This window comes from Aedes albopictus, chromosome 2 (genome assembly GCF_035046485.1).
Source record: "Aedes albopictus strain Foshan chromosome 2, AalbF5, whole genome shotgun sequence".
Taxonomy (NCBI): domain Eukaryota; kingdom Metazoa; phylum Arthropoda; class Insecta; order Diptera; family Culicidae; genus Aedes; species Aedes albopictus.
In genome coordinates this window covers 264125048-264137180 of record NC_085137.1, presented here as the reverse complement: position 1 = coordinate 264137180, position 12133 = coordinate 264125048, and the positions used below count along the sequence as shown (strand labels likewise).

At 37.3% G+C, this 12133-nt stretch overlaps 1 protein-coding gene across 7 annotated transcripts in view; it reads right to left on the bottom strand.

Annotated features, from left to right (window-relative positions):
* Nucleotides 1-806: 806 nt before the first annotated feature.
* The window catches only part of LOC109403694 (hepatocyte nuclear factor 4-gamma), a 135198-nt gene continuing 123871 nt past the window's right edge, over nt 807-12133 (bottom strand). For 6 of the 7 annotated variants that reach the window (XM_029854083.2, XM_062851728.1, XM_062851729.1 and 3 more), the window contains 3 exons: nt 1822-1921; nt 1511-1647; nt 807-1448 (listed from right to left, as the gene is read on the bottom strand). In XM_029854083.2, coding sequence (XP_029709943.2) covers nt 964-1448; nt 1511-1647; nt 1822-1921 — 722 coding nt within the window. In that variant the 3' untranslated portion in view covers nt 807-963. The remainder of the gene's footprint in view (nt 1449-1510; nt 1648-1821; nt 1922-12133) is intronic. The other variant, XM_062851727.1, reaches the window with a different exon arrangement.

Here is a 12133-nt window from a genome sequence, read left to right as displayed (position 1 = left end):
TATAGCCTAATCGAAAGAGCTCATTTTTCTGAGAATAACGTGATTTTATTGGATTTCAATACCTTTGTTTTGATGGTTAAATTAACAAAACAGTTTTAATTTTTGTGGATAGAATGACAGTTCAATCGATAAAGTGACAGTTCGACCCGAACAAAAAATTTTCCTCATACAAACTTTAAATGCATTTTAAAAGTAGTTCCCGGACTCCAAAAATTATGAAATTTTGGATTTCGACTAATTTTTGGGCGAAGAATCCGATTATAAAATAATCCGGATACCCCTAAAGAACCCAATTGAGTGATCAGGTTCACTCCACTGATCAACTACAACCCAGTTTAAAGTACCATTCTTCATATTTAAAATAAGCCAAGATGAATTAAGATTGTATGAAAAATGACAAATAAATTAGCAAATCACTTTTGCTTGTTTTACTAAAGAGACCCCAAACTTTTGGCCGATACATTTTGAGGTGTAACCCAAAACTTTTGGTTTTCAATGCATGCATTGAATGATAAAAAGGTTTGCTTCATTGATGCTTTTCAGAAAGCGGATGCAGCACTGAATACAGTGGAGGAGGATTCTCTAGACGGCTCAGATGACCGGCCGATTCAATTATGACGTCCATCATTTTTCAGGAACCTTAGACCCTCCCTCCCCCTCTGTCACGCTTTTTCGTATACCTAATACATGGAGAGTCACACTTTCGCAGACTCTCCTCCTCCTATACGATGGACGGCATATTTGAATGACCCCCAACCGAACAAATTGTAGCCCAACAAAAAACAAGTAAGAATAAAAAAACAGTATAAAAAATAACAACTACTTTATTGCGCAAGCCACCTCTGAAAAGAGATTTTCACTAAATTCCAACATTTCCGTTACCCTAATCCTAATAACAACAAATGTGCATCCTTCGTATTTTTACTTTAATTTGTTAAGGAACATCACAAAATATTTAACAGGTCAATATCCATTTGCTTCAGGTTCACGTTTCAGTTCCCGTTCAAGTTTTAGGTAATCTTCACGGCTTAATTGATTAACAGGTAATAAAACATTTGTTTGTTGGTGCCGATTGGCCGATGCATGTACAGGGTGCATTCCGGAAGACGCTTGTGAAATGTACTGATTGCTGTAAACATCATCGTTTGATGTATGCATATAATTTTGAACATTTTCATCTCGTGTAAAGTTACTCGTTGTTTGGGGTATATTGTAATTACTAATGTCTTCAATAATTGTTGGCGCCATCATACTTGCTTCATCGATGCTTTCAGAGTCGATTACTTCACAGTTGGACGATGTAGTTGTAGGATTACTTCTGGATATATCCATTGCATTGGTAGGCCGCGGCGTGGTATCGCAGGACATCATATGCGATGGACTGTTACTGCTATTCGGGAAGCTATTCAATGGGGGTGTAGGAGGTGCTGTATTTTCGATCGTTTCGCCTGAAAATGTAACACAATAAGGCAATTAGCAATTCAACCTTGAATAAATCTTTTACGCATACCACCTAGTAACATTTCTTGGAGCAAACTATCGATGTGCGCTACGCCAAACATTTTAGCTAACTCGATTTGCTGTATCATCTGCCATGTAATTGACTGTAGCACTGGTAATAAGAGTAAAATCTCTCCAAATCGGCCTCTGCAAATAAAAACAAAATGCGTATCGTATTGCTTACACTGGATTTCATATGATATTAAATATATTAAATTTTAAATTGTATTTTGAACATAAATTTAGAGGATATTAGTCCCATCAAATTAGTTTGTCTATTGATTCGAAGCATGTCAATACTGTATGCCGAACATTGCCTACCTAGAATCATACTGTTTATCTGACACGTAGTCCTCCAAATTATTCAAGACTTGATGCCGTAGAGCTTTGATTTTTTGTGGTTGATTAAGGCCCCTGACAGCTGAAATGTAAGATAAAACAGTTCGTAAATTTATATGGACATACTATTTTATACATAAACAATCTTGTCAATTTAGTAAGGATATTGCAAGCAACGGTTGCTGCGATGAGGAGTGGGCGGTCATGCTGCATCATTGGACTTGGCAGAACGTGGAACGTTACAAGCAGAAGCAGCAAACCCATCTCTTCCGAAAGAGAGAAAAGCAAACGTTGTCTGAAAGAAGCGGACCGCATTACAGTAAAACTGTTCTCAAAATACGAGAAAGGCAAAAAAATAGAGCAAGGTGGAAGCTTTCGTCGTTCTCAATAATAAATAGTCTTATTTGTAAGACATTCAAAGTGTTAACAGCAACTATACAATATTTGCTTGACACTTCAGCGGAAACATTACTATTGCTGAATAACAGGGAAACACATGATGATGATGAACCTGGGCGTGTTAGTGGAATACCTGTAAGTAAAAAGAAAATTGGGTAAAGTACTGTTCCCTCAAATTCCACTAAGAATTTGCATCCTTTGACAGATACGTATTTCGACCTCAACTGTAAGGTCGTCTTCAGTGTATTGTACTTGAATCGACTTGAAGATTGTGCATCTGAAGTTCTGATGCACTGTTGAAGCGGGATTTCAAGACGTTTGTCCTTTAATGATCATTTATTTATTATGATCAAGCCAATAGAGAAAATACATTGAAATTACATCGCTGCACAGTGGTTCCAACATAGGTCATAAATCCAAAAAATTGAACTCAATGAAACTGTGATATCATTACGGTGACATAAAGTTTAATGATAAAATAACTAGGGTCAATCATTACTTTTATCAAATGTATGCCGAAACTTATCCGCAGAGCTCATGAAAGTAGATGTTCTTGAGAAGACATTTTATTTGCAAGTTTCTAATTTCAGACCTATGCATTCACCACTCATTTAAAAAGGTTCATCCATTCATGTATTTGGTTGATTTTGTTCGATTCTGGCATAGTTTATTTCGATGTTCATCACAAATTTAGATGCCATTCTTCATCATTTTATTTGAATAAGTGTGACTGCATTAGATGCTTTTTCCACAAAGTAAAAAATGTTTCCCCTTACGACCCTTTTGGACATTGTTCTATAAAACTTCCCTATAATCCTAAACAATGTTTAACTGGTGAATTTAGCTGCGACCATTTGCGACCAGATAGGTGATAGTCACTTAAATGTCGTATCTTCAATATACTCAAAAACAAACAAATACCTCCCGCATTGCATTGCAGGTATCACTTTTCCCCAACTTTTACCCTTTCTATCCATCACATTATGTACGTTTCACTATTCTAGAGCAGTTTTGACTACCTTTGGCAGCCTAAACTGATATTAGTATATCCAAATCAGTTGGTAACCGAAACTGCAAAGTAATGAATTTCGGCTCCGTAAAGCCAAAAACTCGATTGAGGATCAAAAAAGCAGTCAGAAAAATACCCACATTACTTGTATAAACCCGTACAGTCATGATCCCAAGCAGCACCTGCAACATCATCCAAAATGTGGCTTTCTATGCTTTGGTCTAAATGAGTTGCATTAGAAGCACTCGCAACTTCCATCTTGTCAATTGAGTTGCACTTAAACTCCGATTTCGTAAAGTTTCGGCTTTGTTTCATAGAAATCACCAGATAATTCGTGTTTGACATCGATTCATGGAGGCGGAGCTTACATATTTCTCACAAGTAATAAAACAGTCAGCTTACATTAAATGTGCTATGTTTCAGTCATGCAACATCTAGCTCTAGTTTGTTTTATGTTCCCAATGTGTCACGAAAAACTTGCGCTTCTTTTCATTTTGACAGTTCTCTAACTTGTGACAAGGAAGGTGCAATGAAGTAACAAGTAACTTCAGTAGCTTTTATGGTGTGTTGAGCAGCAATTCTCTCACAGAGTGTTTGGTGCAGTATGTAAGGTAAGAAGTTAATAATCCTGGTGTCCATGGTTCGAGTCTGAACAAAATCTTTTTTCCATTTTCTTATTATTCTCTCCCATTCAAGTTGCATAACGATTCAGAATCTACGCTTTTTGGGTTTCAAAGAAGAAGCAATTGTGTTTTATCGTCAATAATACGGACAGTGAATAAATTGCATTAAGCATGCTGTTACTGGCTTTGAAACAAGTCGTGTTGCTTGGGATGTTGCAAACCCATAAAAGTTTCTTATGCCAAATGAGACATATGGGCATTAGAATTTTCAGGATACATTTTTCTGATACGAGACTTTGCTATTCCAAAAATTATCTCAACCGGGTTGAAAAAATGACAATGAGGAGGTAAAAATGCTGCAATAATTCCAATTGAACGTAGATAGAATATTAAGTTTGGATCACAGTTTATGGGCGCTCGGCCTCCATAAACCAAACAGGATGGAATCCATGATAACGGTTGACATTGTCATTGCGTAGAGCTAATTCCCGGCAGCATTCAAAAATGGGTAATTCTCGCTGAGACCGGCCCACTATTTACACCTTCTCTTCAAGAATGTTTAAGGTGGCGATTTTCTGAAAGTTCTCGCTAAAAAAGTAAGGAAAATGCATTTGGTTACTTTAATTGATGGACCCCCCGTTAGTTAGAGCCACAACATTTTTTGCAGACCCCTCGATTTTGGTCAAATGGAGGCTTATTTAAACCATTACTTATAACTCGAAAGTTTCTACAAAAACCACCTCAAAACAAATTATTGTTGAAAAGAAGAAAGATAGAGCTACAATATAGAATTCTAAAAAGTTGGGTCGGCCATATTGATGTTGGCCGCCATCTTGGATTTTTATACCAAAACATTTTTTTCACCATGATGGCTACCACCGATTTTTTCATTAATTGAATGTTGAGACACAGGCAAACAGACGTAACACCTTGAACGATTCACATGGAAATCCATCGCCCAGTTCACACTACCATCACCTGGTGGAAAAGTTGCACGAATCACTGTGTTGTGCAATATCGTCGACAGAAGGCGCTAGTGTGAAACGTCAAACGCATAGAAAAACGATGCGCGCGCCTCTGGTTGTGAAAGCCACAACTATGAAAATTTAAAATGATAGTTAAAAGCGTGGTCGATGGAAATTTCGCAAGTGTTACGTCTGTTTGTCTGTGGCTGAGACATTCATACATTACATATCAAAAAATAAGAGATGTCTTTTTTTCCTATCAAAAGTTATCTGCAGTTTTGTGAATTAAGCCACGTTTTCTCCATACATATTCCATGCGCACCGCCAACGACATGCAACAGCATCCGAGTTCACGCCTGCATGTACACACAAAGGCACCTGCCGCAAAATTCGGGTTAATCAGAGGTTCGTTTCCGTTTTTGACTGTTTCTCAATTATGCGGGTATTGCTCTTATAACTTTTTTTGTGTTTCGAAAAGCTTAAACCTTCAGCTTTCCAATAGTGGGTTCACATTTTTAATTCGTGTTCGAAAACACTGCGAAATAACGCTGCATTTATGTTAACGGCCGACATCGGGCCCAGAGCGCAAAAGTGACATGGTTTACAAAACAGCAGATATTGTGGATTTACCGGCTACTTGTATTCTACCGGTTACTTAAGTAGCCGTTACAAAGTAGCCATTTTCATATAAAAATCAACTTGATTGTCAAAAAATGAATGTCGCTGAGTAGCTACTGGTAACGAGGAATAGCGCATGTAATAAAAATGTTTAAAATTATTTTTAAGTTACTCTTTTTATAAAACGGCTACTTTGGAGGTGCGACCGGTAGAATACAAGTAGTCGGTAAATCCACAATAACTTTTGAAAGAAGAAAAAGACATCTCTAATTTTGATGTTATTATATGTTATGTATGAATGTCTCAGCTTTGAATTGATGCAAAAAATTTTTAAATCGGTGGTTGCCATCATGGCGAAAAAAATGTTTTGATATAAAAATCCAAGATGGCGGCAAACATCGATATGGCCAACCCAATAATTTATAATTCTAAATAGTAGCTCTATCTATCCAGGGCCCATATAGCCGAGGCGGTAAACGCACGGGTATTCAGCATGACCATGCTGAGGGTGACGGGTTCGATTCCCGGTCGGTCCAGGATCTTTTCGTAAAGGAAATTTCCTTGACTTCCTTGGGCATAGAGTATCTTCGTGCCTGCCACACGATATACACATGCAAAATGGTCATTGGCAGAGGAAGCTCTCAGTTAAAAACTGTGGAAGTGCTCATTGAACACTAAGCTGAGAAGCAGGCTTTGTCCCAGTGAGGACGTTACGCCAAGAAGAAGAAGAAGAAGAAGAAGCTCTATCTATCCGCTTTTCAACAACAATGCGTTTTGAGGTGGTTTTTAGAGAAACTTTCGAGTTATAACTACTTGCGTGCGCAGCCTTTTCTTTTTTTTTATCTGTATTAACGAGATTTTTAGCCCTAGGCATCTCGGGACCCACGCTTTACTTACCTTCCCTTTCTTTTTTCTCGCTCGTTCATTTTGTTGAACGCAAGAAAGAGCGAGATAAAAGAGGAGGCAAAGTGCCCCCTCTATTATCTGTTTCTTTCGCGTGTTTGTTTACGAGAGTGAGTGAGAAAAAAGAAAAAGCTGCCCACGCTAGAGGTTATAACTGTTTAAATGAGCCACCATTTGATCAAAATCGAGGGGTCTGCAAAAATTGTTGTGGCTCTAACTTACGGGGGGTCCATCAATTTGAGTAACCAAATGCATTTTCCTTACTATTTTAGCGAGGACTTTCAGAAAATCGCCACCTTAAATATTTTTGAAGACAAGGTGTAAATAAAGGGTGGTACGGTCAAAATTTGGTCATACATTTTTTTTTATAAAGTCAGACTGCGTACACTAAAACAGCTGATTTTTGGACCAGTAGTGGTAAATTATGTGTAGCTTATGCCATAACATTTTCATCAAAATCCATTAGGTATTGGTTATTATATAGAAAAAAGCAACGACCTGCCTTTTTAGAATTTTGTACAAAGGCGCTCCATAGTGTAAATCTTTGACAATTTAACCCTATAATGGATACCTGGGGTCCATTGGACCCCAGAGCCACTTTGAAGTTGTCGCAAACAAGTTTGGATTGACATATCGGCCCCATTTTTACAGTACCTTCAAACTACACCGCGATGAGTTATTTGTGCAAAAATACCAATAGTTTCATGGCGTTCTATGGATTATTCTCGATGTCAAAGTTGAACCGGGCGTTTTTGTACCCCTGGGGTCCATTGGACCCCACGGCACAAATGATTGTATCTTTTGATCATGACTTCCTAGAATAATTGTTCTGCAGACCAAGGGCGATCTTATGATAAATTAATTGAATCGAAATAAGCCCAGTAGATGGCGCTAGGGTGTATTCAAATTACGGATTGAATGCTAGAATATCTTGATATTCTAAATGCATAGAATGTTCGTGTCTTCGGCAAAAGTGTTTAGTACACCAAAATCTATTTGATAATAGAAATTATGCTGATGTTTTTCTGCAAGATGGCGCCAATAGATACATATTCGCTCACCATCCTAGGCTCCCTGAGCGACAAACTTCTAAAAAAATGTAAACTTCTTTTGAGGTGAATGTCTTGATGCAATATAATGACAAACAATACCAATACTTCTTATTTGATGGATTTACTTCACAATTGACTCACCAGGTGGCGAAAGTATAGATAGCTTCAAAGATTACAAATGGATGAGACTTTTGAACCATATTTCGAAAATGTTCTGTAAAGATGTTCGTTTGACTAAGCGTTACCCGTTGATGTAGTTATTAGTGATTTATACTCCTACCTACACACTTATTTTGTATTTAGGAGTTCGGTACTTTTTTCTACCGGGCTCACCCAACAAACATTATTGCTGTACAAAAGCTGAATAAGCCGCTCTTAAGTTAGATTTTGACTGAACAAGCTGTTATTAAGCTGGTATTGTTACTTGGGCAAACTGTAAACCACGGGATTGGCGAAAAATCAGTAGGGTAATTTTCCAATTGTTGCACGGCTAAAAATTCGCCAATTGTTGCACACCCCATAAGAATAACATGGAGTGTGCAACAATAGGCGAGTTTTTAGTCGTGCAACAATTGGAAAATTACCCTATTTATATTGGAAAGAATACGAACTTCAGTAAAATTCTTCCAATTTTACTGAGTTCGGTAATTTTTGGTGATAGTTTTTCAGTATTAATCATGCTTTACCGAAAAAGGGAAAAAGTCAGTAGACACAAGCACCGACTTTTAGGTAATCATTGTGATTTTACTGAGTTTTCGCTAATATGAAACCAAAACAAACTGCTGCAAACAGAATCGTCATTGCATTTCTCAACAGCAGCAGCGCAGCTGCAGAAAGATGTCGTCGAATTCGCGCTTCACATAATTATTTCAACGGAATGCCAACTTCTAGGTAAGTATTGTCGCGCTTATCTTAGATTCTCAGCAAGCTGCGTTCGAAACGCGCAGCGTCAGATCGCGCCAGGCCGCGCACATATGATTTGTACACGGTGTGCACCTTGGCTAAAACTGTTTTGCAGCCGCCGGGTGGAGCTGTCAGCCGCCGTGTACAAATCAAACGGGCGCAATCTTATGGCGGCTGACTCAGATCAGCAGGATCTGAGTGAATAAGCTAGGATGCACAATATTTCCTAAATTGGGAATGGAACTTGCATTCATGGGAACTTGAAGATATTATGTAGACACTTACTTACTGAGTCACACACTGTTACGAAGATTATGGGTGGCCAAACTCATATGCCTTTGAATATGAATATTCAAATTTCGAACAAATTACTAGCCTTCAATAGTTTCCGGTTTCCAAAGTTGCAACAGAACTTTTTAAAGGTGTATCCGGCGTTCTGGATCTTTGTTGGAAAACCTCAATTTGGCAAATCACATAATTTCACAAGGTTCCCACCCGATCAACCTTAAGCGCAGGAGTGAGTTTTGCCGGAGCACGGGAATCATCCAACGGCGGTGGCGTCTGGTGGCCAACGAAATGTTCAAAGTACCTACCAACAGCATAGATTCCTGCTTATTTTGCTGTCCCAGGAAGCAATCCGGTGAGATGCGGACCTAAAAAGCATTTTTTTTTTCGCTGGGAGAAACCGTCTCGATTCAACTTTGGTTTCCTTTTTTTCTAATTTGAACAAAACCAAATCATTGCTCCTGCCGTCATTCAAAGTATCGGAATACCTTTGCTCAGCTTCATCCAACACGATACCGAGCAGAACGGTAAAGGTGCATCGTGACTTATCTTTGTGTTTCGATATCAATATGCAAAGATACGTTGATATCGGAAATTGAATATATTCCGATAAATATTCATGAAGAAAACCAAAGTTCCAGCGACAACATGGAGTTTAACGAAATTTAGTTACGTTTCGGTAAAGGTTTTTATCGGATGACCGATAAAGGACATTTTTTAAGTTTGGTATTCGATCGAAAAATTTGTTTGAAGATATGTGACGTGATAACCAGTAAATAACAGTCGACATTAATCGATAAATTTTGGCAAAGAACTTTAACGAAGTTTGTGAAATGGTTGATCGTTGTCCATTTTTATGAATGGTAATCCGAATCAAATAAAAAAAAAACAAAATTGTAAAACTGGGGTGCGGCATGCGGGAAACAATCCAAGAAACTGAGTAACTCAGTAATCTAAAGTTAGTAAAACATTTTTACGAAAACGTACTGACCTGTACTGACTAACTCGGTAATGTTTTGACAGATGTCCAATTTATCAATTTACTGACTTTTTAGTATTGGAAATATTACCAAGTAGTAAGCAGTTCAAAAACCCAGTAAAATTTTACCGAACTCGGTAATCTAAACTAGCTGTGTAAGATTTTTATTCGACTCGCAATAATTCCTTTACAAAATAATTTAACAAGACCTTTTTCTGCTTCTTGTTAAGTTCATGTGAAAATTAGCACATGCCCGAGCAGAGGAGAATAGCAAAATTGATAACTACGGAATCACAAAACCTGTTTTTATATCTTGTTTTGTTATTACACAAGTTTACAAAATAAAACGAAAGTCGTGAACTTCTGTCAACGACCAAAATTTTTGAAGCACAATTTAGTTCTGATTTCGAAACCGATCTTCAAAAAATTTAAAGTAGAACAGTTTTTGAGTTTTAGCTCAATATCGAGTTTTACAACTTTTCAAAATATGTAATTTACTAAAATTCAAATATATTGCGTTTTGTTCAACCAATTTTAAATCTTTCCCCATAAATTAAAGGCTGAATACAATACCATTCGATCATCTGAATACAGGTTTTGCGTCAGATTGGTGAAATTTATGATATTGGCGAGTTTTAGGGACAATCTTCTTAAATTTTAGCAAAATTCCCAAAATTTTTTGAAGAAATGTATTTTTTCAATTAGAAAAAACCAACTCAAAAATTCTTTCTCAACGTTTATTTGACATATCATATGTAGGCGAGTTACAATAAAAATTTCAGCTCAATCGGAGCATTGATTACGGAGAATGAGATGTTTGAAGTGAGCGACTTTGCTTAAAAATAGAACAAAAATCGATTTCAAATCATCAACCTTGTATGGAAAGTCGAAAAAATTTCCGCTCTACTGTAATTTTTTTCCTTCGCGTTTTCGAACTCAGGGCATGGTTCTACACCAAAAATGATCATCAGCTTACCGAGTTCAAAAATGCTGTAAACTAGTGTTATTAAATTATTAAAGCATAGCTTTTCCATAACAAGTTTTGTCGGACAATCTCATTTTGTTATAATCCAGCTATTGACCAGCCTCCTGTCACGCGGCCATGTTTTTGAGGTCAGCATCAAAATCCAGGAACGATAATTGACTGTGGCTGAATCATATTAATAACAATTCTAAATTTTTTGGAAACTTTCTCCCTGTGAAGAAGACGAGCTGGTACTATTACAACTTCATTTTGAAATAAACAATTGCGAAATTAAAAGTAATGTTTTGCCTTAACTAACTGTTTTAAAAGGTGAAAATAATTTCAGTTGGGAAAAATGTTTCGCCGTTTTTAATTATTGCTCCTGGAATTATGTTTGTTTACAAACTTTGCGCTGTCTTGGGGAACCAACCGCCCGAGCCGCCGCTATTGTGTTCAACAAGGCGGCTGAAAGTGGGAACCAAAGATGTTGGCTCGTTATTTTCCTGTGGGGCAGTATTGCCGTGACAGGAGGCTGCTATTGACTAAATTATATTTGAACAACATGTTTTGTTAAAGTACAAGTTTTGTTATTGTTATACTGAGGCGGTATTATTGACTGGGTATCACCTTGGAATTCTGTAACGTGGTTACAATATTACAATTAATTGCTCGTTTCAATAATCTCGATTGATTATCTTTTCGCCATGAAAAGTCAGATCTAAATCGTACCCTAAACGAAGCAGACATATTCAAGCCATATTTTATACGACGATAGCGCCGCTCGGTGGTCGATATTGAAACCACCCATCTCCTATCTCAAAGCAGCTATGAACTCACTCAATTTCTTAGGTTCAGTTCTTCAGACTGATGAGTTATTTTAACGGATTATGCATTGTGTAATAATCTATTATCCAAAGGACAAAAAATTTTATCAAGAGTCTTTCCGAATCAAACGGTGATACAAAGCGGACGTGGTCCAAAATTGTTCAGTGGAAGTTTTTTTTGAAAAAGTTGAAGTGACTGTTAGCCGTTTGAAAACGTTCTGTGAGTTAAAAAAGGGTCAGTAGTGATTCTGTTGAAAATATTGTAATATCCTAAATTATTTTAGAAATCGGAATCTTAAAAAAAATGTGGAAGCTAATATAGGCCCAAAGCCTTATTCCATCTATTGTCCACTGCAAATCGTTGTTTCTAAAGTCAGTGAAGTGTTGCATGAGAAATTTGCCTTTGGAGGGGCGGCAATGGAAGTTTTGAAGCGTTTTCCGAAAACGTTCCAAAATTTACCTTATCAAAACAAACGGGGCAATACGCCCCATCAAAAAAAAAAACGTCCAGCCCCGTGATAAAACTGTACCAGGGAATAATTCCACCACATGCTTATACTAGGAGGGCCTTTTAACAAGTGTTTAACTGCATAAAAGTTGCAAAATAACCAAAGCGAACAGAACTAGCTTCGTTTACAATGAAGTTAGCTTACATGAGGTAAAATATTACGCCAAAAGCCTCGATTTCAGACTTTTTGATATTTTTATTGCTTTTTTGGACCAATCAACTAACGGACTAGCTTGATGGCAATTATTCATCAAGGGGGCAT